Genomic DNA, 27,007 nt, shown 5'->3' on the forward strand with positions numbered 1-27,007 from the left:
GCTATTCAAATGTCTTATGGTCCAAAAGGCAGCACATATGAGGAATATCACAAATAAATAAAAAAATGAATACATAAAGGGAGAAAAATGTTTCTGTTTGTTTTTTCTCCCCGTTTCAGCATACCAGGTTCAACTAATACTACAGCAGATAGTGCTGTAGTATTAGTATAATTTTTTTTTTTTTTTTTTTTTTTTTTTTAATATGATAAACTTCAAGACGGATATAATGCTGGTCCTTGGTCTTTTTTTTTTTTTTTTTTTTTTTTACTTATTTCTTTTGTTTAAACAAAAGTCTGGTCATTTAAATGTGGGACTAGCATTGTAAGTGCACTGTTGTGTAAATATTGTGTTGCCTTTAATGTCTGGTCCGCTTTACATAGCAAAGCATTACTATTACAAATCTATTATTCAGTTAAATAATAGGCCTATCTACATGGTTTAAATTTATATTCTGCCACGTCCAATATTTCCTTTCATGTAAGACCAAAAAACAAACCCTGCCAGGTTTATAAAGTACAGTGTAAAAACATAAAGGCTATTTATTTGTCTGTTTTAAAAAATATATATTAATATGTATAAAACAGGTATAAAAAAAAGATGAATTAATTCAATAACTGTGATAAAGAATATTTATGGAAATTGTTGATCAGATGTTTATCAGACATCATCAAACATATCCCATCATTTGTTCAGTGTAACAGTAAATCAATCAAATTTCATTGACATGAATAAACAAATAAATACATTAACGAAATAAATATACGGGGTTTTTTTTTTTAAATAAAAGAAGCAAAAACAAATGTAAAATAAACGTGAAATTCATACACAAAGGCCTGGGTCAGAATTTCCAATAGGTCAAAGATATTCTGTAAATAAATAAATAAATAAATAAATAATCACTTCACCCATTCATCCTTGTTCATCTCTGACTGAGCATGCTTTTATTTCTGATTGTATTATCAGTGCCTCGTACACAGACTATTCAGACACACAGTGTGTGTCCATTAGACCTACGGTACAATAGAGAAGTAGTCCTTTGTTGGCGAGTAAATGATCATTAAGAGGGCTTAGACAATCTTTTTTTTTTTTTTTTTTTTGAACTGACGTCACCACTGCCTTATAAAATGGCAAAAAGGCACTGGCGATTTTAGTGCCCATGATATGAAGTGAAGATGGAGAGACCGTACCCTCTGTCTGCTTTACTACTTGTGTTAATCCTCAGTGTCACCACGGTCTGTGGTATAAACTACAGACAGACCGGGTCCTGCCCAGAGAACCGGAAGGCCTATAATGGATCTTGTTATGAGTTTGTGACCCTTCAGCGGAGCTTCTATAACGCTCAGGCTGGATGTGAGCGCGGCGGTGGACATCTGGCCTTCGTCCACAATGAAGAAACACAGAAGTTTCTCCTGACGCATCTGCAGCCGGGATACAACTGGTGGTTCGGGTTAGCGTCCGCGTCCTTCGACCTGAGCTCGAACTCTTCTGAGGGTGAGATGGTGTTCATCACGCTGGATAGAAGTAATCCTAAACTATTTGTAGTACCTTCTGCACCATTTTTAATTGTACTGATACTGTAAACTAATCGTGCTTTCTTATATCATCACCCTGTCATAGTCCACCATGAGACACAAACACATAACGTGTAAATGTTCTTCAGCTGTCACTTTTTTTTAATGATGGAGTAGGCAATTCCAGGATTGGGGCGCCATTTTGTAATGAATTTTATTTAGCATTCTAAGAAAATTCTAGGAAAACATGCATTCAACCGTTTGAAGAAGAAAACAAACCCCATTGTGACCCACCTCAGGCAACAATATCTCATTTTTACAAGGTTTCTTTGAAGACAAACTGCGTCTTGCTTTTAAACGAGTATACAGTGTATACTCTTGAACTTTTTAGAATTAGCAAATGCACAAACATGCGGTTAGCTAGCATTCAGGCTAATGGCGTAAGGACATTAAGGATATTCTTATCGAAATGTCATTTTTAAATAATAATTTGCTTTCAGTCTATGATTTGTGCTTAAAGCTAGTGACCTTGTCAGTCAATATCACATGATCATTGAAAGCAATGGGGGGAGAAAGGACGAGCGCACATGCTTTTCTTCTTCCCATGATCTTCAGGAAATTGAGATGATCTCAATTTGACTTTCTTCATTTGATTTATTAACCGGTGATGTGGGGCACTGGCGCGAAAGGACACTTTGGACAGAGAATCAGACGTGGACCATCTTCGTTGTGTCACAGTAACGTTAACGGGTTTAAATGAACTACTGTATAATGTGCATTTTTTTCAGAATCTGTAATGGACGACTCGTGGAAAAGGACGTTCCAAGCGTGAAATGTTCAACAGATTAACACGTTAATCCTATTAATAATATTTTGTTTCAAGTATTTTAACGATTATATTTCGAGGTAAAGTTATAGTCGTTATAGTAGGCTGGGATTGACAAAAAAAAAACAAAAAAAACGCTGTTTTCTAAATGTTATGAAATTTATCTGAAATATTCAGGTAGGTTTGGGGTTTTTGAAGGAAACTTTAACCGGTGTTTAAAATATCTTTATTCCCTTTACATTACATCCATATTTATAAATGTTATATCAGTGTGACATAAAATGGACCCCGACTGTAGCCTCACTGATCCAATGAACCCTTAAAGAACCATTTTGTTCCAAGACAATTACTTATTGAAGCTGGAAATAATCGAAATGCTGTATTTATAGACCTGTTGTCCTGGCTGGATGGATCTGAAGTGACGTACTCGAACTTTTCTGGGGAGGACGTGCCTGCCGACGGCTGTGGCTACATCTCCAAAGAATCATATTTTCAATGGGGAGTAACCAGTAACTGCAGCCAGGAGTTCTACTTTATCTGCGAGTTTGGTTAGTACCGTATTATCATTGTATACATTCTTATATTTGGTTCAAGATCGACTTTGGACAGACAAATCGGACATGGATCAGATTCATTGTGGTAAGATAATGTAGGAGTATAAATGCAATGGAAATTAGGCTGCCATTGAGAGAAAATGTAGCACTCTTGGACCAATGGTATTCAGCTAGACTAGACTAGACTAGACTAGAGTAGACTTCTAACAAATCCATAGGACTGATCTGTTTCCATCACACTTGGAAGTCACACTAGGAATTTCAGTTGAAGACAGTCAGAAGAAAAAACAAATGGCATTCAAATTGGCAAGAAATTAATTCTCTGTAGTGGTTTTTTTTTTAATACATGTTGGTATTTCTGTTAATGATATTGGTTGTTTCTTTGTATCTTGATCGATTTACAATCCATTAGATATTATTAGGATATGATAAGACTCTAACACACATGTATCTGTTATCTGTTAATGCACCAAACATTCAAATACAAACCTAAACCTACTTTTGTGTTTAAATCTGAATATTGATGAGGATATTTGGCGCACTGAATTCTGGTGGTTCTAACAGTTCCTCAACCTCAGCTACATCACTCGAGAGATGTGCTCGGAACTTGGATCCTCATCCCAGGGTTATTATTTTCATTCGTACCAGCCCAGGACTTTTCCTGACATATTAACCTGGTTCTGTTTCCCAGAATATAAACAAACTAGTAGCTTAATGTAGTGGTTTTCAAAGTGGGGGCCGCCAGGGGGCGCCCAGGGGAGGCCTCAACAATTTGGTGTGAAAAATAAATAAATACATGATTTTCTCTTTCTCACTCACAGACAACCACACACACACACACAAACACACACACAATCAATTCCTAATGTAATGTAATGATGTAAAGATGTAAATTATTAATTTTAAAAAAAGGGGAGATATATTCAGAAGTCTGTATTTTTAATGTGTTTTAAAGACACCTTGCAAAAGGGGGGTCTCGGTCAAATGTTAATGCCATTTCGGGGGCCTTGCCCTGGAAAAGTTTGGGATCCCCTGGCTTAATGTAACGTTTAACCGGGCTGTTACTATAGACCGGGTCACAATTATGTTAATGACATGAATTTGGTGGTCTATCCCTGCATGAACGTAGCAAAAACTCACTCACAAAACTTAGATGTTTGTCGTCTTGGGAATCCGAGAACCGAGGCACAATTCTTGTTGTCTAGTTCTAGAAAGAAAAAAAAACTAAAACAAATAGGACACCTTTTATTTACGTTTGTATTTATATGTCTTTAGAACACATTCTCTGTTCTATCCGAATAATTTATGCATTTCTTGCGTTTGTTTCAGAGTCTGGACAGAGTCTAGCCTGCGTTGACAACCACGCCATGCTGAAGTGTGACCCTGATCAGGTCATAGAGATCGACGAGAGCTTCTACGGCAGGAACACAACGCACTACTGCAGAGCCAACCATTCTCCCTTTAACACATCTGTACAGGACAGGTGCAGCTGGGCGGATGTGGTCCGTGTGGTATCACGTATGTCCTTTTCAACCATTTTCCAAGTCCACAGATAAGAATAAAGTTGACTGAACACGCGCAGAAAGAAGGGGACGGAACTTTTCCATACTTTTCCTTATTGCCATTCTCAGCGACAGGAAGTACTGCAGTTTGGTACCTTTATTATTAAGAGTGAATTATTAAGATTAATTATTAAGATTATTAAGATGTCCCTGTCTTCTTTCCAAAGACACACACTAAAAAGGCCCGACAGGAAAAAGCGGGTCGATGTCGGATTGTTCCAGGGTTCGTGCGTATTCAGTCATGTCGAATCACACTCGAATCACACGGATTATAAAAACAAACACAGCTGCAGTACACAAATATAAAGGGTGTATCGTTACTCATCAGGGCAGATGTCTTCCAGCGAAAAAGCGAGACACGATACATCCACAACGCTAATGGGACACAAAATTCTAGCAGACATGAATTGAAAACATGAAAAGTTAAATATTTACTTATATGCTATTTGCCTTGAGACCATCAATGTCTTTGTCTTTGTTTGAGTAAGCAGTGATGAATGATGCATTGTTTTTAATGTAGTAGGCATTGTGGATATATAATCCTCCATCATATCAAGTGTGCACTAAAAGCTTGTTATGGGACTATGGCTGATGCAATCGTCACATCTCATTCAAATGATTGTGCGCCTGTTTCATTCGTAGAATCCTGCAATGGTCTTCAAGTGTGCGAGGTTCCGGCAAATGAACCAGCCTTTGGAGAACCTTGTCCAGAACTGGGAAGTTACCTGTCTATAAAATATCACTGCAGAGATGGTTAGAGTTCTGCATGCTTCTTATTCCATGCATAAAGCTGGCATTGGTATATGGTTTTTGTTCTTTCCTTAACATCTCAGGTCTTTCATTTTATTCAGATTCTTTTCCAAAAATACCTACCATGTCTATAAAAAAAAATGAAAAAAATGAAAAAAAAAAAACGAGAGCAATAATTAATGAATATAACTATGGTATAATTAGCTTTGTCTACAGTATATGGTTTTTACATGGCATATGCTTTGCAATTTATTGTTGAGCATTATGTGCACAAATGCTTAGCATTTGTCCATAGAAAAGTTTGGGGTAATTTTACATGATTTTTTTTTTGCTGCACTGATTTTTTTAGAACCACATTCATCAACACGACATGGAACCGACTCTAAGGCTTCAAAGGTAGACGATTAACCAAATCATAAATCATTCATTTATCGAATGTGCCTCATCCCATTAAAAAATTCATCGTGTAATTCATTTTCTAACTCTTTAACTTTTCATGTTGAAAGTTTAAAAGGAGCACCTATAATTGCACATGCCACGACCTACATGACAAGTATAACCATGATATTAAAATCAAGTAAGACATTGTCCTATTATTTCACCCTCTTTTTAGTGATGTAGTTTTGTAACTTTCATGATATATTCTTCATTTATTCCTTTATTGTTCATGTCACATGGATAAAGCACTCGTTTCTGTATGTGTATGTGTGAAGATGTCGTATCAATTATTTAATTACATTTTTTTCATCATTTCCGATGCAAGAAAATTATCTGCTGTATTTCCTATATTTCAGGTGTATAAGCAACTGTGATAAAGCTGATCGCCGTTTAAATATGTCTCTAACGACAGATAAAGACGATTTTGTAACTCCTGAGTGGTATCTCCTACAGCCAGACGGTCCAGTAAGTTTCTAACTATGAAATAAAAAAAAATCAAGTGCATAATTACACTATTATTTTCACTGTGAAATTATTCCTGACGTATAAAATAGCAGAGAGTACAGCTGTTCAACAATTTCTGCAAATCTGTACAATCATGTTATATATACAGTATCTCACAAAAGTGAGTGCACCCCTCACATGTTTGTAAATATTTGATGATATCTTTTCATGTGACAACACTGAAGAAATGAGACTTTGCTACAATGTAAAGTAGTGAGTGGACAGCTTGTGTAACAGTGTAAATTTGCTGTCCCCTCAAAATAACTCAACACACAGCCATTAATGTCTAAACCGCTGGCAAAATTTACACTGTTCCACAAGCTGTACACTCACTACTTTACATTGTAGCAAAGTCTCATTTCTTCAGTGCTGTCACGTTAAAAGATATAATCAAATATTTACAAAAATGTGAGGGGTGCACTCACTTTTGTGAGATACTGTATATAATATATAATGTATCAAGGTCAATATTAGAGAACAATTTGTAAACACTGAAATATTGTCATGAGTATTAGCTGTGGGTATACCACTGTTCTACTGGCATGTTTTACCAAATAACCAAGGCATTTCAACAAAAACCTTTATTTTATGGAAAACACAATGATAAAAATTAGAGAACAGTAACCATTGTAGCACGAAAGAAGATTACAAGTAAAATTTTTGAGGGTTACATCTGTCAAAAACTAGTAGGAAGTTTAGAGGCCCTTGCTTTGAATGACTTCAGCACATCTGCGGCCGCAGGACATCACTAGTTTCTCACACTGCTCTGGTGTGATCGTGGTCCATTCTTCTTCCAGTCTCTTCCACAGTTCGGTAACTGTAGTGCGTTTCTTAAAAAAAAAACTGCCCTTCTACTCCTGTAAGGATAGCTTCAAATAGGACTAAGCAGTGCCCTTGAAATTTAGGAAATTGTAGGTTGTTCTCTAATTTTGATCTTCACTGTGTGTGTATATAGCCCATGTGCAAGTTTTAATATCATTTTATCATCTTTTTTTTTAAGACACCTGTGACTCCATGCGATAAAGATTATTCCGATAGTCGGATATATCTGAGTAATAAGCTTGGAAGTGGTACTAATTTTATTCTTTCAAGTGCCATATTGAAAAACCATACCAGTGGCATCACTATTGTATTAAAAGGTATGACTGTTTCTCCAAGTATTTTGTTTGTTTGGGGTTTTTTTTGGGGGGGGGCTAATTATTATGAGCAACTATTTATTCTCTGTTTCCTTCAGCCTTCAGAGATAACAAGCTTGGTTATGGTTGCTACAGTGCTCAACTCAAACCTATACTCATTCCTATCCAAATCAACTCAACAATTTTACCTACGCCCGACTGTTACATTGTCCCTAGCGAGGGGAATATCTACACTTTATTCACAGTCCTCTGCACCATAAACTCGAATTATTTCTGTAATGAGCCTTGCACATACTACCTGAACACCTCTAAAGGTGAGAGTAGACACCCGCTTAATATTACAGGCTGAAGACCAGCTGTTATTCTCGTAAGAATGACCTGTCATTTCATCCTATTTCTGCAGGTGTTCAGTTGTATAATGGCGATAATGAGATCATGCCAAACCTGTTGCTTCCTGTGGGTCAAAATGAGCTGATGGTCACTATTACGAATAAAACTGGTCAGACAATCAACACTACACTCACCGTTATGGTCAGTCTCTAAGCATTAAGTTTTTAGTACTTATATGATTAATCATGCGGGTTTAGTAGCAGAGTTGTCCTTTGACCACTTCTAAAAAAAAAAAACCTATATAAAACCTATATGGAATGTTTAGAAATATTCAACGTTGTAAATGCTTACTTTCTACCTTCCCATTCCAGGTCACAAACAGCAGCAGTAACCCTTCCTCGGCTCTACAGAGTGCTGTGCTTCTGCAGCAAACAGGGGTGCTTTCAACCGCCAAGCTGGCGCAGGCGTTTGAGACTATTTTCAATAATATAAACAGCAGCAGCAGTGATGTTCAAAAAGAGGTAGCAAGATATTCTGTGTCCAGATGCTCCGAGAACCATTTCGAGAACGTGTCTACGTCCGTTGTGAAATTCCGACGTTAGCACCTTACCTCAATTCCATTGTTTCTTCCTGAAGCTTATGGCGAGCATGTGTGAATCGTTGTGCGAAGCAGTGTCCCCGGGAAATACAGCCCAGCTTGAAGAAGAGATACAGATCATTTCTACCTTTATCCTAAAACTTGTCACGCATCAAAATCTGCTAACGCCTGGAACTACGGTACTGAGGGTGTTCATTACGTAATTACGCAGTACTTCTTTGTACTTCTGACCTGTTTGTTTGTTTGTTTGTTTGTTTGTTTGTTTGTTTGTTTGTTTTTAATCCACAGTCGTCAGCAGCCTGTGTTCTTGACTACATTAGTGAGAACCAAATCTCGTTGTCAGAGAGTAATGGAAATGTTACACGATTGAGCGCAGCTTTGCCGATTGTTTTATCAGCCAGTATTCTCCTCAAGCTTTCTGCTAGCAGTGACGAACAGGTACCAACAAGAAACTACCCACCGAAATAAACAAGAGTGATGTGATAGACAGAGATTCTAATGGACGGTTCTTCTTTTACTTTTTCAGACCTCTGAAATATTACTCAAGGCAATGGACCAAGTACAGAGCACCATGCTCGTTAATAAATCGTTAAACACGGAGCCAATAATACTCAGTTCTCCACTGATTAAGCTGTATGTGAACAGGTAAGAGGGTGTTAAATATTAAAAACATGTCAGAAGGGGGTTTTTTTTACATGGTGCCCTGCAATGGACTCGTGTTCCATCCAGGGTGTATTCCCATTTTAAGTTCTTGGGATAGGCTCCAGATCTACTGCAACCCTGTCCAGAATAGAGATGAATGAATGAAAGAATGGGGTCAAAGTACATGTAGGCAACATCCATCCATCCATTTTCCACACCGCTTATCCTACACAGTGTTGCGATGGAGTCCGGAGACTATTCCATGCGGACACCCTGGATGGGGTTCCAACCCAAGACAGCACACTATGGACAATTTGGAAATGCCAATCAGTCTAAAGCGCATGTCTTTGGATTGGGAGAGGAAGCCAGAGGGAGGAAACCCCCGACACACAGGGAGAACATGCGAACTCCATGCACACGGGACGTAGACGGGATTCGAACTCCCAACCCTGGAGGTGTGAACTAAAACGTGCTAAACACTAAGCCATCGTGACCCCCCGACCTCCCCCCCCTTCAGACAAAATCAAACAAGGATAATCCAAATTCAAAACCGAGGGAAACAGTTGAGTCAAAACTAGAAAGTACGACGAAACAGAACGTGATTGGAAGACGTGGGTTCTGCTTTTACGGGAACACGGAGCACGTGAACACAATTGGATAGCAAACCAGTGACAGGACATGGAAGGAGTGAGGACTAGAATTGAAAAAGCTAAATTTACACAAACACATAGCATCGTTCACCATTAGAACAGTGATACCAAAGGCAAAGCTGTGACTGAATAATATTAGATAATTATCATAAAGTGAACATGTGGAGTTTTTCTGATGCCAGCGTATAAACTCGTATTAAGAAAGAAATGCAAAAGAACCTGTCACAGCGTTTTGTTTGTTTTTTTTTTTTGTTGTTTTTTTTTCCCACCTCTTCTAGGCTGACACCAAATAACCTTGACGCAACCCAGATCACCGCTGGGAACGATTCAGCTGCCTTCTCCCTTCCACCTTCGGTTTCTAGTCTGGTTCCTCCAGATGAGCCAGTGAATTTACGTGTGAGTTTCCTTTGGTTTGCTACTCTCTTACCGTTCTATTCGTGCTTGGTGGTTATATAAAGCTGTCTCCCTATGCAAATCAGCAAACACATTTACTGACAAAAAATTTTTTTTTAAAAGACGTTTAAAGATCAGCTGAAAATCTTAGTCAATTTGTTTATCTTGCCTACTTTTAAACAAAAAATACTGAACACGTAATTCTTTTTATAACTTCTGTCCTTTTTGTGTGGTCACAGATGATGAGCATTGTGATAAACCCTTTCGCTTGGAACAGAGATGAGTCTATTAGCGGAACGGTCGGGTTTCTCTCTCTTAACACGGATAATGGCTCCGCCATTGCAGTCAGCGATCTCAGTGAGGAAATCGAGGTATAACGTCTCATGGCCAAAGATGCGTCATGATTTTTAAGTGAAAAGCCATTATTTCCTGTTTGTGTTAGTTATCTGTTTTTAAACATTAAACTCCTCATAGCAAAGATCTCTCCTCCAGGTCATCCGGTTTCCTCCCACGTGCTAAAACGTCAAATGGTGCGATGGCAATTCTAAATTTCCCTTAGATGTGAATGTCTACTATCTCATCCAGGGGGCATCCCAAGGTTTAATGACAAATCCAGTTCACGATCCAAAAATTCAAAACAGGCAAAAGGCCAAACACAGCAATAGATGATCAATCCAGACAAAGGGTGAATCCAAAGAGTAGTCTTTCAACAAAACATCAGTTTGATACAAGATACACAAACAGAGATGTTGGCAAGACTTCGTAATAATTCTGTGCGTGAACTGGCTTTATGTAGTCTGTGAACAGGAAGTTGTGTAGAAGGAGTGGTTAGTATTCACACTAAGGTGGACCTCTGCTGGTGTGTCCCAGGGTCGATATGACACACCCAGTGTTCCCAGGATTGTCTCCGTATCCACTAACACCCTGATCAGGATAAAACGCGTACGGAAGATGAATTAATGCACAGTGTCATAACCAGAGCCATATCTCCCTGTAGTTCTCAGTGAAGCTGAGCAGGCCTGGCCAGTACATGGATGGGGGATCTTCTGGGGAAAACTAAGGTTGCTGCTGGACGTGGTATTAGTGAGGCCAGCAGGGGGCGATCACCCTGTGGGGTCTAATGCCCCAGTATAGTGACAGGGACGCTATAGTGTAAAAACAGCACTGCCTCTCGAATGAGAATGAGACGGCTCTCTGTGGTCATTAAAAATCCCAGGACACTTATCGTAAAAGAGTATGTCCTGGCGAAATTGGCCCTTCTCCATCATGGCCCCCTAATAATCCCCATCTCTAAACTGGCTACATCACTCTCCCCTCCACCAATAGCTGGTGTGTGGTGGGTGTTCTGGCGCTCTATGGCTGCTGTCACATCATCCAGGTGGATGCTACACACTAGTGGTGGTTGAGGAGACCCCCCCCCTCCCCCACATACTATGTAAAGCGCTTTGAGAGTCTAGAAAAAAGGGCTATATAAATGTAACTATCATTTATTAAATAGTGCTCATACGTAAATGTGTCTTCCTGCTTCTAGATTCTCTTACCAAGACAAGGTGCTTCAGACAAAACATTTCTGAACCTGGCAAGCCACAGCACTACAGCCATTAATGTGACCGCTCCAAACAGCTCTCTGGTGGTGAAACTAGAGCCCTCAGATGGGACACCTTTGATGTTACATCTGGGTTTTGAATATTATCCAAATGACACCAGATATGTGGCCAAGACCGAATTCCCTCAAACAAACGGCCCACAAGGTTGAGTGCTCTACCATTGTTCTAACATAATGAATAATGAAGGAGAGTCATGAAGAAGATTTCTATCTGTATTTCTCCACAGAAGTCAACTATACGTGGGTGCTGAACCCAAATGATGTGCCACTAGAAGTGGGACTTTACTATCTTCTAGTGAGGCCTATTGTACCAGCAGGTGTGAATTCTACAAATATGGCAGTGTTCATCACATCATTTGCCACTAACTGCAAATACTGGAATGAGACGGACAACACCTGGTATGAGGACGGCTGTAGGGTGAGTTATATGATAATTTGTCATGCCCTTGCTTCATGATATAGCATACTATATGATTGTCCTCCAGATTCTTTTGTAATTAAATGAATATTGCATTTTCTGATGTATAGTGATGGCTGGTGGTGAGTTTATTTGTTCCAAATAAAATCTAATACCCATCAGTAGCTCATCAAAGAAATTGTTGCGAATAATGTCCCACTAAACCCGCAATTCTGTTGCTTTCTGTTTCTTTTAAAATCTACATTTAGTTTCGCTTTCAAAGGCAATTTGGGAAACCTTTTGATGACAGAGTACATAATCCACCTAGTGTGGATTATCCCATGTGCTATGAAGATGTCTGTATATCAGCTCAAATGCTGATCTAGCGGGCGTGTCACTCTGTGTATTCCTCTGACATGACTAGAACCGATATTTTTTTTATGGTTTTACTTCTGTTTTTTACACAACGATAACGACACCACTGAACTGAACGAAACGTTTTATTTATAACAATTTTGTCAATTTCACTTCCTCCTTGCGTACAAAACAAAGCAAAACAAAACAAAAAAAAACCCCTTTATTTATACACCAATAAATTGAGGGGTCTGAAACAGTGCCATAATTGTAAATAAATAAATAAAGTGCACTGTTACTAAAGTGCCTCTTTTTTTTTCCCAAATAAAAGCTTTGATGCGGTAAACAGATTACGTGACTCTGTGAATTTGTCTCTATTTCTTAACGCCAAGCCGCTTAAACTACATATCAAGCATTTATGTAACACGTCTAATTTGTGTATTAATGGCTGTTATGTTAAATAAAGTTTATTAATTAAAGCAAAGCAAGTATACTTTACCTGTGCACACCGTTGTTGACTCGTCTCTCCTCAGATTCAGTGCAGGCAATTCTCAAAACGCCCACAAGATGGAGCCATTTATCGGTGGATCCTGTATTACAAAACCGATATCCGATTATAGAAAGATGCTTAAATTTCGGGGAAACCAATTGTCGCTCCATCTCTAGACATGATAGGCTGTATGAATCTACAATCTGGGCTATAAAGAACTAAGCCCAAGCTTTGCTTCTTGCTTCTTCACATCATTCTGTGTACTTTTCTCACAAATATTAGTGACGCTCAGTTCCACCGAAATCCAAAATCTAGTCCATTTAAAGACATATGTCTTTCGGTTTGTCCCGTTCGGGGTGGTCACAGCGGCTAACCCATCCACATATTTGATTCTGGCACGTATTTTATGCTGGATGCCCTTCCTCACACAACCCTCCCCATTTTCCGCGCTTGAGACTGGCACATGAAAGTGCACTAGCTCATATAAGTCTTCAGTGACTGGAATCGGTTCCCTGACCAGGAGTCGATCCCAGGCAGCAGCAGTGAGAGCACTGCATGCTACCCACTAGTCCACTAGACAACCATTTAAAGATATTTGTTGTTGATTTTTGCTTGCTTATTGGAAATTAGTAGTTAATATACTTTGTCAAACCAAGCTCTTAGTATATCATTTTGTTTTCATGAGTAATCCTAATTTTCAGGTTGGCCCACACACCACACCACTGGTCACTCAGTGCCTGTGCACTCACCTGACAGCGTTCGGGAGCTCATTCTTTGTCATGCCCAACACGGTCGACGTGTCTCGCACCGCTGAGCTCTTTTCCTCGTTCGCCAACAACCCCGTGGTAGTGTGTTTTGTTGGCGCCATATTCCTGGCCTACATTATAGCAGTGATATGGGCACACAAGAAAGACCTTCAGGACAAAATAAAGGTATTTAGCAGTCAATAAAGTGTTTATCTTACCTATAAAATGTTTATAAAATAACAATCTGTCCTGACATCATGTTCAAGGTGAGAATCACAGTGCTGGAGGATAATGACCCATTGGCTGAATATCGTTACTTAGTAGCTGTCTCCACGGGGTATCGCCATGGAGCTGCCACCACGTCTCACGTCAGTATTCCCATTTCCGGGTTCGTTCGCAGTAGCAGTTCTGTTATTGTGTTATAAATCTACATAATATTTCTGTCGTATTGTCGCACCTGCAGGTTACGCTGACGCTAACAGGCACTGTTTGGGAGAGTAAGCCTCATCATCTGACTGACCCAGAAAAACCTGTGTTTACTAGGGGAGGGGTAGACATATTTATGCTCACCACTCCTTTTTCACTTGGAGAACTTCAGAGCATCAGGCTGTGGCATGACAACTCTGGCGAGCATCCTGATTGGTAGAGTGGACAGATTTGTCTTGAGCGTTCTCAAATTATTTTTTTTTGTACACATTTTCGGTGTTTCAGGAATGGACGAGGAATGAATCGTGTAGGAATGTTCTGTTGTAAAAACTCTCCCCCTGTGTGTCTCACTGACACTTGAGACTCCTTCCATAAATGTTAAACGAACATATCAACGGTTATACGTTTTTACGTTGTTAAATAACAATTCTTTGAATCGGTTTATTATTAATCAAGCACGTGCATAGATTATGCACCATACAAGTCCTTGTGTATGAGTTGTTACTATAGAAACGATAGCACGAGTGCATTAACATAAACCCGCGATTTGAAATACAGCCACCATGACTCTCGGCGCTTCTGTTATAGAATTCACCTTTTTTGTTATAGAATTCACCAATCAGAACAAAAATTGTGTTCAAATAAACACACACTGCACTTGCAGATAGTGATTTCCTGTATAAGCGTTCAGTATAAAGGGATCTCATCGAGTGAATACACAATTTCTATTCATCAGGTACGTCAATAAGGTGCTGGTGCAGGATCTGGAGACTGGACAGGTGTGGCACTTCCTGTGCAACTCATGGCTGGCCATTGATATAGGCGACTGCACTCTGGACAAGGTGTTCCCTATAGCATCCGAGAATGAGCTAAAAGGTTTCCAGTGAGTAGCGTCATTTTCTTCAAAGAACATTTCTAATTATAGCATGCACCGTGGGGTGGCTCAGTGGTGCAGGGGGTAGTCATGGTTTCAGGGTCCTCCATGGTTCGATCTGGATGTCCGAGTACTAGGTGTGCATAGGGCTCCTCTGGGTTCTCTAGTTTCCTCCCATTGTTAAAAAACATGCAGGAGGTGCTGTTGATCGGTCTAATTTGCTACGGAATTTTTCTGGCTTGCGTCCAGTGTTCCCAGGATAGCTTCCGGGTTCACCCTCGATCTCAGCCAGGATAAAGTGGTTAATAAAGAGGAATAAATGAATGAAATGCTTGGTAATCAAATCTCTTTCTCCACCCCCCCAAGCAATCTCTTTTTCACGAAGACAGCGAAAGACCTGTGTGACGGCCACATCTGGTACTCTGTCCTAAATCGACCCGCCAGCAGTAACTTCACTCGAGTCCAGCGCCTCTCTTGCTGTTTATCCTTGCTGCTCTGCACCATGCTAACCAGCATCATGTTCTGGGGGATTCCCCAAAACCCCTCTGAACAAGACATGGAATTAGGTAATGACATCTAACGATATGAACACTTTCAATTAATTCAGAATCTACTAGCGATATTTAACCACTTGTGAAGTCTGAGTAGTGGATGTAACTCGAAGTATCCGTTTCTTTACCTGAAGGCACTATCAAGTTCAACGTGCAACAGTTTATGATCGGCATCCAGAGTTCCATTATTATGTTCCCTGTCAACCTCTTGATCGTGTCCATATTCAGAAGCACTCGGCCTCGGAAAAAGAAGGAGGTAGCGATAATTCAGGATTCCAAATCTGGATCTCCAAAGCAGGAGAAAAAGCTTGCTGAGAGATGGCGCATTCAGACAGACATTTCCATTGAGATCATTGTCAAAGTAGGTCTGATTTTAGTCATTCTAACGTCAAATACTGGAATCAGCCGGTTAGTGATAGCAATGCCTATTATCTAATAAATTTGCATTTTAAAAATGATTGTTTCTCAGGAAATAAAGAAAATAGTTCGCGCCCTGGCGAAGGCAGTGAAGTGTCCAGTTCCAAACGCAGCAGAGGAATCTGAAACAACAGACATCAGCACGGTATTGTTTGTCCTGGAAGATATCATCCAGAAGCAGACTTTCACACATTCCAGGTTTTATGTAGAAGATCCCGAAAACAATCACTTCTTAGTATACAAGAACTATCGGCGCTATCTCTACAAACAGCTCCGGAATTTGGAAAAACAGCTGCGGTTGCTGGGTCCTTCACAATTCCCTAATCGAGAGGGTTACACTCAGGCTCTGCTTAAGGTTCGGAATATGAAACTGCTGCTGGAGCCGTATCTCTACTCCGACCCTATAGACAACGAGGTCCACAGAACCGGCCCTGACGGAGAGGAAAAGAAAAAGTGCTATCAGAAAGGCTTACCCTGGTGGTTTATGATCGTGGGTTGGATTCTCGTCGTGGCCACTAGTGGCGTGTCGGCGTACTTCACCATGATGTATGGGCTGACGTACGGAAAGGAGCGCTCCATCAGCTGGCTCATTTCGATCTCGGTGTCCTTCTTTGAGAGTTTGTTCGTCACACAGCCTGTAAAAGTGCGTATTTTTGAAATGAAATTCTTCTTATTTCTTTCTGAATGTCATCAGTTACATCATTTGTACTGTAAATTTTATACGGCAGGTGCTTGGATTGGCAATCTTCTTTGCTCTAGTGGTGAAAAATGTTGAAAGTCAGGATGAGAATTATTTTTGCCTGTTGAAGGACATGACACTTACCTACTCAGGTACCTGCAGAACATCGTGTAAACTTTAAACAAAGCCTAACGACTCAACCATCTTCTCTATTTCTTCAAAAATGAAAACTATGCTTCTGTCTACAGAGGATCCCGATGATATACGCATTTCCAGAAGGGACAGCACGAGCAGGTTCTACAAGCCGCCTCCTCTTGCTGACATTGAGAAAATGAAGGAAAACTATATCAAAAATCAGAAAGCCATTGCCTTAATCAAGGAGATAATCGGTAAGACCAAATGAAAATTCATTCGATTCGATTCGATTTAATCGCAGATAGAAAGAGCAGGCTGTTTAAACATCTCTGTTTTCTGCACAGTCTACATAGCGTTTTTGTGCGTACTACTCTTGGCGACGTATGGTCAGCGCGATCCAAATGCCTTTTATCTCAGTCGGCACATTCAGCAACGTTTCAGCAACGGTATCACTGACAGCATGACCCCCAGAGATGTGTTTACCTGGGCAAATCAAGTGCTCATCAGCAACCTCTACGGACGGCGTCCAGGTTTTGTCTCAACCTTAATATGAAAGATGAAAGGTTTGGACGAACGCACTGTTAACGTTGGGCTTGGTTAAACGGATCTCTTATCCCTTTCGTCTCTACCTTCTCAGGCTTCATCACAGATGGAAACTCGAAGCTTGTGGGAAGTGCTCGTCTCAGGCAGGTTCGAGTGCACAAGGAATCGTGTAGAATTTCTAAAGTCATGCAACGTGCTGTTCGTGATTGTCATGCGCCATACTCTTGGGGTATAGAGGATATGGGCTCCTATGGTCCAGGATGGAATCGTTCAAGAGATGGAAATTTGACTAAGAACCTCCAAATGCCCTGGCAATACCAAACCCAGTCCAAACTCAGGGGGCACCCTATCTGGGGCTCCATGGCTTTCTACAGAGGTGGAGGATTTGTACTGGACCTGGGTCTTGACCCACAACAAGCAAGCAGGTGAAAACTTTGTCAAGATGGTCAATAACAAAGAAACAATTTCATATGTGCATAGATTTATTCATTTTACATTCACAACATAAGTTTCCCTTAACCAATATTTGGTACTGCACTAGTTAATATGAACAAACTATGACTACTCAAAGGCAGGGGGTGCTCCCAGGTGCTGCCCAGCAGCTCCAGGATTTGGGGTTCGAATCCTTCCTCCATCCGATATGGACAGAGCTCGCATGTTCTCCCTTTGCTTCGTGGTTTCCTCTGGGTACTCCAGTTTCCTCCCCCAGTCTAAAGACATGCGTTGTCAGTTGATTGGCATTTCCAGATTGTCCATAGTGTGTGAATGTGTGCTTGATTGTGTCCTGCAATGGATTGGCACCCCGTCCAGGGTGTCCCCCGCCTTGTGCCAAGAGTTCCCTGGGGTTGTCTCCACGACCATGTGTATGATAAACGGAAGGGAAAATGGGTGGATGGATGTAGAACTCATAGGATTGAAAGTGCATTTGCAAATTGTGAATACGAGTGCTGAGATAAGTATAAGAGAGTCTTTATCCATCCATTTTATGTACCACTTATTCTACACAGCGCCGTGGGGAGCCTGGAGCCTATCCGAGGGGACTCGGGGCACAAGGCGGGGGACACCCTGGATGGGGTGCCAACGCATCGCAGGGCACAACAGCACACACACACACACACACACACACACACGAACACTATGGACAATTTAGAGATTCCAATCGGCCTATAATGCATGTCTTTGGACCGGTGGAGGAAACCGGAGTTTCCGGAGGAAACCCCCAAAGCGCAGGGAGAACATGCATGCTCCACGCGCACAGCCCCCCGAGAGTCTCTACTCTTATTAGGAACGTAATCAAATACAATTACAATATTCAGTTTTAACAGATAATATGGTCTAAATGTAGAGGGCGCACGGTGGCTTAGCACGTTCGCCTCACACCTCCAGGGTCCGGGGTTCGATTCCCGCCGTGGCCCTGTGTGTGCGGAGTTTGCATGTTCTCCCCGTGCTGCGGGGGTTTCCTCCGGGTACTCCGGTTTCCTCCCCCAGTCCAAAGACATGCATGGTAGGCATGTCTAAAGTGTCCGTAGTGTACGAATGTGAGTGTGTATGTGAGTGTGCCCTGCGATGGACTGGCACCCTGTCCAGGGTGTACCCCGCCCTGTGCCCGATGCTCACTGGGATAGGCTCCAGGTTCCCCCGCGACCCTGAAGAAGGAGTAAGCGGTAGAAGATGGATGGATGGATGGATGGTCTAAATGTCTACAAACACAGATACAAATAGGAGGTGTAATATTTGACACTCTGGATGAGACTAGGTTTTATCAAGGCTGGGATCCCATGGGACACACCAAAAACAAAAAACCATGCACAACTTGATTCAAATCCACTTTATTCGAATAAACGATTCCCTTTCGCTGTCTTTTCACAGCATGCTACAGTACCTGTTTGACAACACGTGGTTGGACGTATTCACAAGGGCGATCTTTGTCGAGTTCACGGTATACAACGCAAACGTCAACCTCTTCGGTATTGTGACCCTGATGCTAGAAACCAACGCAGTGGGTAAGAAAACATTTCCTATAAAATATTTCAAACACAGAAAGCTTGTTTAACAAACAGGATGTTGACATTTTCTACATGTTTTTCACAGGAGCGTACCAGTACAGCAAAGACTTGCAGATCTTACGTCTTTATCAGACCACGGATGGCATTAATATAGTGGCCGCTGAGGTCATTTATTTCCTTTTCATTCTCTATTATATGTTCTTGCAGGTAAGTTCCCTTTATTATACAACTGATTTGAAAAATAAACAAACAAATAAATAAATAAATATATGGATATGGCCAAGTTGTCTACTATTGAATTCAATTGTACCATAGATGAAATACTGTATATGATCGTTTTAACAGATCAAGAGGATCAAGCAGCAGAAATTACAGTACTTCAGGAGCAAGCATAACCTTTTAGAACTGTCCATCATTCTTCTAAGCTTGGCTGCAGTGGGCGCAATCATCAATAGGACGATTAAAGGAAACCAAGATCTGAAGTATTTCCAGGAGAACAAAGACCAGTGAGTGGACATGGAGACGGATATATTTCCATGTTGAACTTCCACATGCACAGTACGGCATTTTATGAAAGTCTTTTTTTTTTTTTTTGCACTAGATTTCCAAGCTTCTACGACACGGCCGCAGCAGACTCGACCCTGGGGTACATTATGGCTTTCCTGATTCTGCTGGGCACCATCAAAATGTGGCACCTGTTACGCCTGAACTCCAAGCTGAACTTGATTACCTGCACGATGAAGCGAGCGTGGAATGACATCTCCAGCTTCCTCGTGGTCCTAATCATCATGGTCCTAGCCTACTCCATTGTGGTGAGGATCCAAAAACCAACAGACTTTTCGTAAATAAATAGAACAATATTTATTGATGCCTCACAGATCTAGGGATCTCGGTTCGATCCTGAGTTTTGTATGTTGTCGCCGTGTCTTTGAGGGTTTCTTAGAGAGTGTGTGTGAGAGAGAGAGAGAGAGAGAGACAGAGAGACCACCATGACCAGTATCCTGAAGATAAATGTGTGGAAAAATGACACAAATTATTTTTAAATCATTTCTTTTTTTAGAGTAATTTGCTGTTTGGTTGGATTCTCTACACGTACAAGACTCTTCAAGATTCCATGTTAGCGATCATCGCCTTACAGCTTGGTATATTCAATTATGAAGAGGTGGGTGATGCTTTTGTCCAGATCGTTCTGACTGTACGTTGAACACCCGCACATTTACTTCATCGTCGTGTCACATCCGTAGGTCCTGGATTTGAACCCGGTGGTCGGTGGCTTCCTAATTCTCTCTTGCGTCATCTTCTTGACGTTCGTGGTGCTGAACCTTTTCATCGCAGTCATCCTTGAGGCGTTCAGTCACGAGCAAAAGCACTACAAGGTAACATGCAGCATTCCGCTATTGTCAGAGAATGTTGAGAAACGCAATGCAAAGAACTGGTGGGAAAGTTTAGAGAAACTTGGCTTATATGTTATGCATAAAGTGTAGCTTGTTTCAAAGACCATGAAAGGTGTATACTAGGGGTGTAACGCAACTTCATAACCGGTCTCAACTAGAGGGAGTGGGTTTTTATTTGGGGGGGTGGTGGGGGGTTTGTTCATGTACACAGGTATGATTTTTGTTTGTACCTGCCTGTAATATTTTTCAATCAAATTATCCCCAAAATAGGAAAAACCAGTAACTAGTAGTAGTAATTTTAAAATTATCGTGTCCCTGACCAGGCAGACACTAAGGATGAATGAAGCTTCATATCTAACCGCTCACTCACTCCCGAAAGTAAAAACCTCATTCCGATTGCAACCCTCTACGTCTCAACCAGGACGGCCTGTGAGCCTTTCTTGCAAGCTTTACGAAAAAAATAAATAAATAAAAGATAAAGAACGATGCTTGTCCGACTCTATGTTCATTATCATCTCGGTATGACGATAACAAACATCTCTTCGTTCATAAATAATGTATTTGTCACATCCAAGTTACATACAAACTCGTATCCGATCTAAAATTCATCCAGATCTGACCATTGATTAGTTGGATAGCTTAATAATTAGCACTTCCCACAGAAGTTCATACCCAAGTCTGCCCCTTGCTTCAGTGGATCATCTCACCTGGATGCTGTAGACGTCTGCTGTAATCGTAAACACCGTCCTGTTGCTCATCCAAGGACGCTTATTCACTATCTGCTCGTACAAATCGAATATTTCTGCAATCCTAATAATGAGCTCTCTTTACTTATAACCCTCAGCCGTCTGACGAGGAGGAAATAGTAGACCTGATGATGGGAAAGATCTGCAACGCGTTCGGCATCAGAGTGAAGAAGAAATGAGGAAGGAAACCAAACATGACCCGCCTCCCCACCTTTTCCTTACACTTTTGTCCCATGCTTAAGATTAACATTAAGCCGTTCTGATTGTGTAGCTGTCGAAGATGAACAGACCGTTCAGTGGGAAACGTTCGCCTTTTATTTCTACTAATTTAAAAAAAAAAAAAGAACAGGAAAAAGAAAACATCTATTACAGTTTATTTGTGACTTTCTGCTTTTTTGTGTTCCTTGAAATGCTTTTTTTTTTTCTCTCCAAGACTACGATTGAATGAAATAAAGTTCTTTAGGAGGTATGTTTAATGAATATGCAACATTATGCACATTTTTGTATGCATGTAGTGACAAAAAAAAGAAAAAACAAACAATGTAAATCATCGATATTATCAATAAAATACGCAATGTATCTGGTTTGGTGGCATTTTTATAGCGATACTAGACGGGTGCTTTTAATATGGATAGAAAAAGCAGAAAGCCTCCTTTAACGTTCTCTACCGAAATAGAGAGCTGAGACTTGACTAAACCTGCAGGAAAAGAGAAGAAACCCAAACATCGTCATTTTAGCCAAGATGGTGTCAGTCCATTTCAGGATTTTAAAGTTCATTTCTTTTCCTTTTTGTCGTCTTTCTTCGCCGCCGAGTCACCCTTGTCCTTCTCCTTGTCCTTCTCCTTGTCTTCTTTCTTCTCTTTCTTGCTGTCGTCCTTCTCCTGACCCTCTTTCTTCTCGGCGTCGCGGTTTGCGATCTTGTTGTTGATGAGGTTGTGGAGGGCCACCACGGAGCGGATGAGCGAGGCCAGGTAGACCACCAGCATCTGGTCGTTGGTCTTGAGATAGAAAGCCTTGATGAACTCCTGCAGGTTGACGTCTGGTAACAGATTGAACACGTCCTGCAGCTGGTAGATGATCTGATGATTGATGGGCAGCTTTCCTGTAGCCACCTTCTCCAGGTAGCTCTTGATGTCTAACAGCTTGGAGTTGAGGCCTTTCAGACCGTGGACTTGATTGGTGATGCGCTGAGACAACGTGCCTACGGTGGTGTCCTTGATGTCTCTGGAAAACAGCGCGAGGAAAGTCTGAAAACCTTACGTTCGAAGCTGGTCGTAGATGTACAGCAGGGAACGGAATTAATATCGCGGAATACAATGTGAAATATAATTTCATCATTAGATCCTTTTCTCAAACGGGATTTCAGAGCTGTTCACGAACACACATCGTAAATAGGTGCTTTGTTTAGGAACGCGTAACAAAATTATAATTACAACGTCTGGTATGTAACCAATCACACTGAGAAGGTGTTGATGTATTTTCTGTAACAGCAGCTTGGACAGTAGTGAAGCTGCGAATCACAGCTTTATAAATAAATAAACAAACAAACTTTAGAATTGTAGATACGGTGACGTTTTCAGTAAGGAGAGGTTTACTCAACATTTATGGAAGGAGTCTCCAGTGTCAGTTGGTATTAACGATAAACCCACTGCTCACTGGTCTCAGGATGGGGTTTAGTTTAGTTTGTTTGTTTATTTATTACACACTGGGGCTGGTTTGCAGTGAATTAAGCATTGTTTTAATTAATAAATTATATATATATATAACTTTAACCGTTACATTTTAAAACTTCTCACCGAAGCAAATGCTCCACTCCGACTTCCTCGGCTTCTTCGGCTCCGATCTCACTGGTAACGTGCTCGAATGTTTTTGACGTCGGCGTTCCATCCTGCGGTGGAGAGAAGAGGTACGAAGGTGGCGTTACGGCAGGTGACGTCATTGGAAACTGGTGCGGTATCTCACTTACATAACATCAGTGCTGTTTTACACAGCAAAAAAAAAAACGGTAATGATTCATTTCAACACGAACAATTTCGCATCTTTCTGGAAGTAGTACCGGTGGGGTTTTGTTTTTGTTTTTACATCAGCTTCTTCCATTCTATTCCATTCAGCTTGTAATTATTAAAGGAAAAAAGGTTATAAATAAACAAACAACGCGAGACAGACGATACCGGAAGAAAGAGTATAGCTATAGATATTAGTATAGTATAGTATGAGTTAGATATATAGATATTACATTGCGTCGCTTTAAATAATTACTATGCAGATTAAAAGTAGTCATACTAGTCTTGTTTCCTGCCGAGTTGTTGTTGTTTTGTTTTTTCCCCCAGATAATGACAGATAGGAATAGAGTGACAATAACAAAGAGGCGGGGCGGGGCGGGGCGAGGGGGGGGTTTAAGGGAAAGAACTTACATCGTGCACTTCCTCCACAGAGATGTAGGCTTCAGTTGGCAGGCCCAAGTCTTTGGGTTTGACATCAATAATGACTAAAACCTATAAAATAAAAAATAAAAACAAACAGTTACATGCTATGAGAACTAAAAATGAGTCCAAATATGATTTAAACGTTGAGAAACGATGAATTCGTCGTACATACCGAGTTGGCGCAGTACTGCTTCATCAGCTCGTTGATTGCAATATCGTTCTTGTGCAGTTTTGGACCAGTGTGGTACCAGCCGACTATCCTTTCTCTTGCTGAAAAATTATATATATATTATCACTTAATAGGTCACTCTGTAAGTAATCGCTAACGCTACGGCACGTGTTACTGTATGGAGCTCGTACCATTGACTTTCTTGAACATTCCATACATGTTCTCCAGGTAGTCGTGGTCCAGGAACCACACAGAGTCGTCCTTATCGTCTTCGTCAAAAGGCACTGTTAAAGAAGTTCAAATGTTGAGATTTAAACACAGGATGGAGTGAAACAGATACACGCTAACTCACACACACTCACAAACACACGCGCGCTTACCTGCAAAGCTGTTGGACACATCGAGAATCTTTTTATGCCACGAGCCGAGCAGCACACCTACGACCCGTTTCTGACTTCCGACTTTTCCAATTCTGTAGGTGAGAGAAACAAGATTATGGCATCATCAGTGTCAAACATACGTCCGACAGCTCCTCATGTAAACAACCAAACGATAATAATAAGAATAATTAAAGCTGCAAGCAGCATTTTCCGGGGCCAAGCACCCAGACTTGGTAACTGTACATTCACAGACACGCTATACCATTGCTGCCTACCCAATCACAGCAAAGCAGAGCCATGATTAGCCATGACTGCTACTGCTCTGAACTGGAAATCTTTTTGCCAGTATCTGCACCAAACTTGTATCTATCTTATACTGTGTTTGTTTTTGTGGGGTTTTTTTAAATTGAAAAATCGCTCAATAAAAATGCTATTCGATATTAAACCATTTAGAGTATTAAAAATTCTTTCGAGGACTTTTGTGAGGCTTACTCTGAAAATGACGCGCGCCAAATCTGGAGCCGTGAAAAAACGGTTTTTGAATAAATTCGCCATGGCGGAAAATCTAACTAGGTGGAAATTGTCGTCACAGGGTGCGCTGAACTCGTCTCGACCCAGGCGTTTAAATTCTGGACACACGGTTCAAAAGTTATGACCATAAACGTACTTCTAAATAAGGTCTAAATTTGACCCAATACCGGCGCGTGGAGCGTTTGCAGCACTTGGCCCGATTTTGGTCAGAATTTTCCTTAGACCCTCCCCAATCAGTGTGCCAAATTTCACAACCATTTACCAGACACCCTAGCCAGAAGAAGAAGAAGAAAAGGTAGAATAACAATAGGGTGCATACGCACCTTCAGTGCTTGGCCCCCTAATTAAGCACGTACAGTAAAGCCGCGTTCACGCCATGTTGTAATTATGAGGGTCAAACTTACAAAAAGCGTTCACATCCTCATAGAACTCGTAATTAACTCGTAACTTGTACGCTAGGAATTTTCTGAGCCCCGAATTGTACCACCTATATGTGGTTCATGCGGAAACGCTCAAAATGGCGGCAGCTTCAGCAGTAAAATGTAGTCAAGTAATTCTCTCAGAACATTTCTGTGTAATAATCCATATAATTGACTTAAAACGTTCCGCCGTCCTCGTGATTGTTGTCATGATCTTGTGTGTCAAATCGAAGAAAAAAAAAACTCACTAATTTAGAAAATCCAGAGCTTTAGGTAGGTTTTAAGGTGGCGCGAGAGGTTTCTAGAATTCAAACTCTAACTGTAATAGGAAAACTGGTTAGTGCTAGTGCACGATTAACGGTATACAACAGCCCGTAAGCATGCGAGTAAGGAAATAACACTAGCTCGTTTCGTACAGTAAGACTCGGGGAAACTCGTCTTCAATTTTAATCCTTACTCGGAAACGAGTAACTCGGTCGGTATTACGCACCATCGCAGGGTGAGAGACGAGGAACGGAAATGGACGTGTCTCAGTGCTCAGTTCTCACAGAATTGAAGTGTCTCTTGCTCTCGAGAGTTTCTCCACACATTACGGCTTACGAATATTTTTCACAGCACCTTGAGCTCGTTATTTATTTTAATTTTTTTTTACTAATGCTTGCTGATTCTGCTCAGAGCATCTTTTACGAGTACGGGAAACTATTATCCATACGGCCGTATCCTTAATATAGGCTACATACCGATCAGTGCAAAAGTTTGCATCCCCTACCCCCCCTCCTTTTGGAAGATGGATCTCTTTATCTCTCTTTAGTTTATCTGCAAGATAGAATTCAAGTAAGCTCAAGGTCTCGGTTTGCTTCATCAAGTTGAAAATATCCATCTTAAATTGGAGTGTCTCAACACACTTTTTGATTTTGTCACAGCTGCAAGACGAAACTCTAAATGACTCAAATGTCTTGTGTGGCATTCTTTGAAAGATTAGGGTGCGCAAACTTTTACACACCGCTCTAGGAGCTTTGTTGATCCTCAGAGAAGCACAAAAGACCAACATATATATATATATATATGCTAATGACAAGACTAAATAAAAGGCTCAGGAAGAAAAATAAATAAATATAAAACAGCATTTCGATACACATTTTATCCATCTACCTATCAATATATCTATAATTAACATCATTCGTAGCTTATGCTACTAATAAATGTAAACTTTTTAAAAACATTTATTTATCGAACATAAAAGCTAAACTCTACCATAAACAATAATAAATGGCTGATATAAACAGCGTTGATCCCAAAATGATTCCTATTTTAGGCTGAATATCAAAATAGTTACTTGTTCTCTACACACGCGCACTATATAGGCTATGAGCTAAGACCGCTTACACACTACATAGTGCACTAGATGTCAAACGCAGCTCTATATGGAACACAGCCGGTCTCGCGGTAGCTTGCTAGCATAGCGACAAGCGACAGTGAGTTAACAAAAAAATTCTTCACTATTATTAAAGTATATTTACCTGTTAAAATGATCTACAACACTCAGTAGGACCAAGGGATGGACGACAACTTTTTCTACCGCCAAATCCGGCATTTTGAGCAACGTAATACAAAAAATATATTTATTTATTTACAAAAATGACAGAAGCGCTTTCCTCAATAGCAAGCGTTAAGTCAATCAGAGGAAACGCTGCTTGCGCCGGGCGATGATTGTACTTCCGCTTCCGGTTTGTTCTTTTTCTTCTTTGGTTAGCGGTAACACATAGAGGTCCGCCATCTTGCGTTCTGGATTGTAGACCGTTTATTAGTTGTAATGACAACATT

At 40.7% G+C, this 27,007-nt stretch overlaps 2 protein-coding genes across 3 annotated transcripts; one reads left to right on the forward strand and one right to left on the reverse strand.

The window, feature by feature from the left end:
• The first annotated feature begins 1,159 nt into the window (after window positions 1-1,159).
• On the forward strand, window positions 1,160-21,799 carry pkd1l2b (polycystic kidney disease 1 like 2b). Of its 2 annotated transcripts, none has more exons than XM_017478802.3 (36): window positions 1,160-1,521; window positions 2,727-2,885; window positions 4,221-4,409; window positions 5,096-5,206; window positions 5,553-5,599; window positions 5,710-5,780; window positions 5,998-6,106; window positions 7,146-7,284; window positions 7,380-7,595; window positions 7,685-7,812; window positions 7,983-8,132; window positions 8,248-8,388; window positions 8,498-8,647; window positions 8,736-8,854; window positions 9,780-9,897; window positions 10,134-10,265; window positions 11,426-11,645; window positions 11,728-11,918; window positions 13,443-13,673; window positions 13,754-13,855; window positions 13,951-14,129; window positions 14,650-14,796; window positions 15,154-15,353; window positions 15,473-15,699; window positions 15,808-16,398; window positions 16,484-16,586; window positions 16,683-16,823; window positions 16,914-17,099; window positions 17,207-17,537; window positions 18,982-19,115; window positions 19,204-19,325; window positions 19,464-19,624; window positions 19,720-19,930; window positions 20,179-20,280; window positions 20,363-20,494; window positions 21,357-21,799. In XM_017478802.3, the coding sequence occupies exons 1-36, from the start codon at window positions 1,173-1,175 to the stop codon at window positions 21,435-21,437; spliced, it is 6,120 nt and encodes a 2,039-aa protein (XP_017334291.1). In that variant the 5' UTR covers window positions 1,160-1,172; the 3' UTR covers window positions 21,438-21,799. The 2 variants fall into 2 exon arrangements, with proteins under 2 accessions (XP_017334291.1, XP_017334292.1); XM_017478803.3 differs by having other exon boundaries at window positions 1,160-1,491.
• psmd7 (proteasome 26S subunit, non-ATPase 7) lies at window positions 21,551-26,893 on the reverse strand. Its single transcript, XM_017478804.3, has 7 exons — window positions 26,704-26,893; window positions 24,234-24,325; window positions 24,045-24,137; window positions 23,857-23,954; window positions 23,673-23,753; window positions 23,055-23,146; window positions 21,551-22,482 (listed from the first exon to the last, which is right to left on the reverse strand). The coding sequence occupies exons 1-7, from the start codon at window positions 26,775-26,777 to the stop codon at window positions 22,032-22,034; spliced, it is 981 nt and encodes a 326-aa protein (XP_017334293.1). The 5' UTR covers window positions 26,778-26,893; the 3' UTR covers window positions 21,551-22,031.
• Window positions 26,894-27,007: the final 114 nt, after the last annotated feature.

This window comes from Ictalurus punctatus, chromosome 10, assembly GCF_001660625.3.
Source record: "Ictalurus punctatus breed USDA103 chromosome 10, Coco_2.0, whole genome shotgun sequence".
NCBI classification, from domain to species: domain Eukaryota; kingdom Metazoa; phylum Chordata; class Actinopteri; order Siluriformes; family Ictaluridae; genus Ictalurus; species Ictalurus punctatus.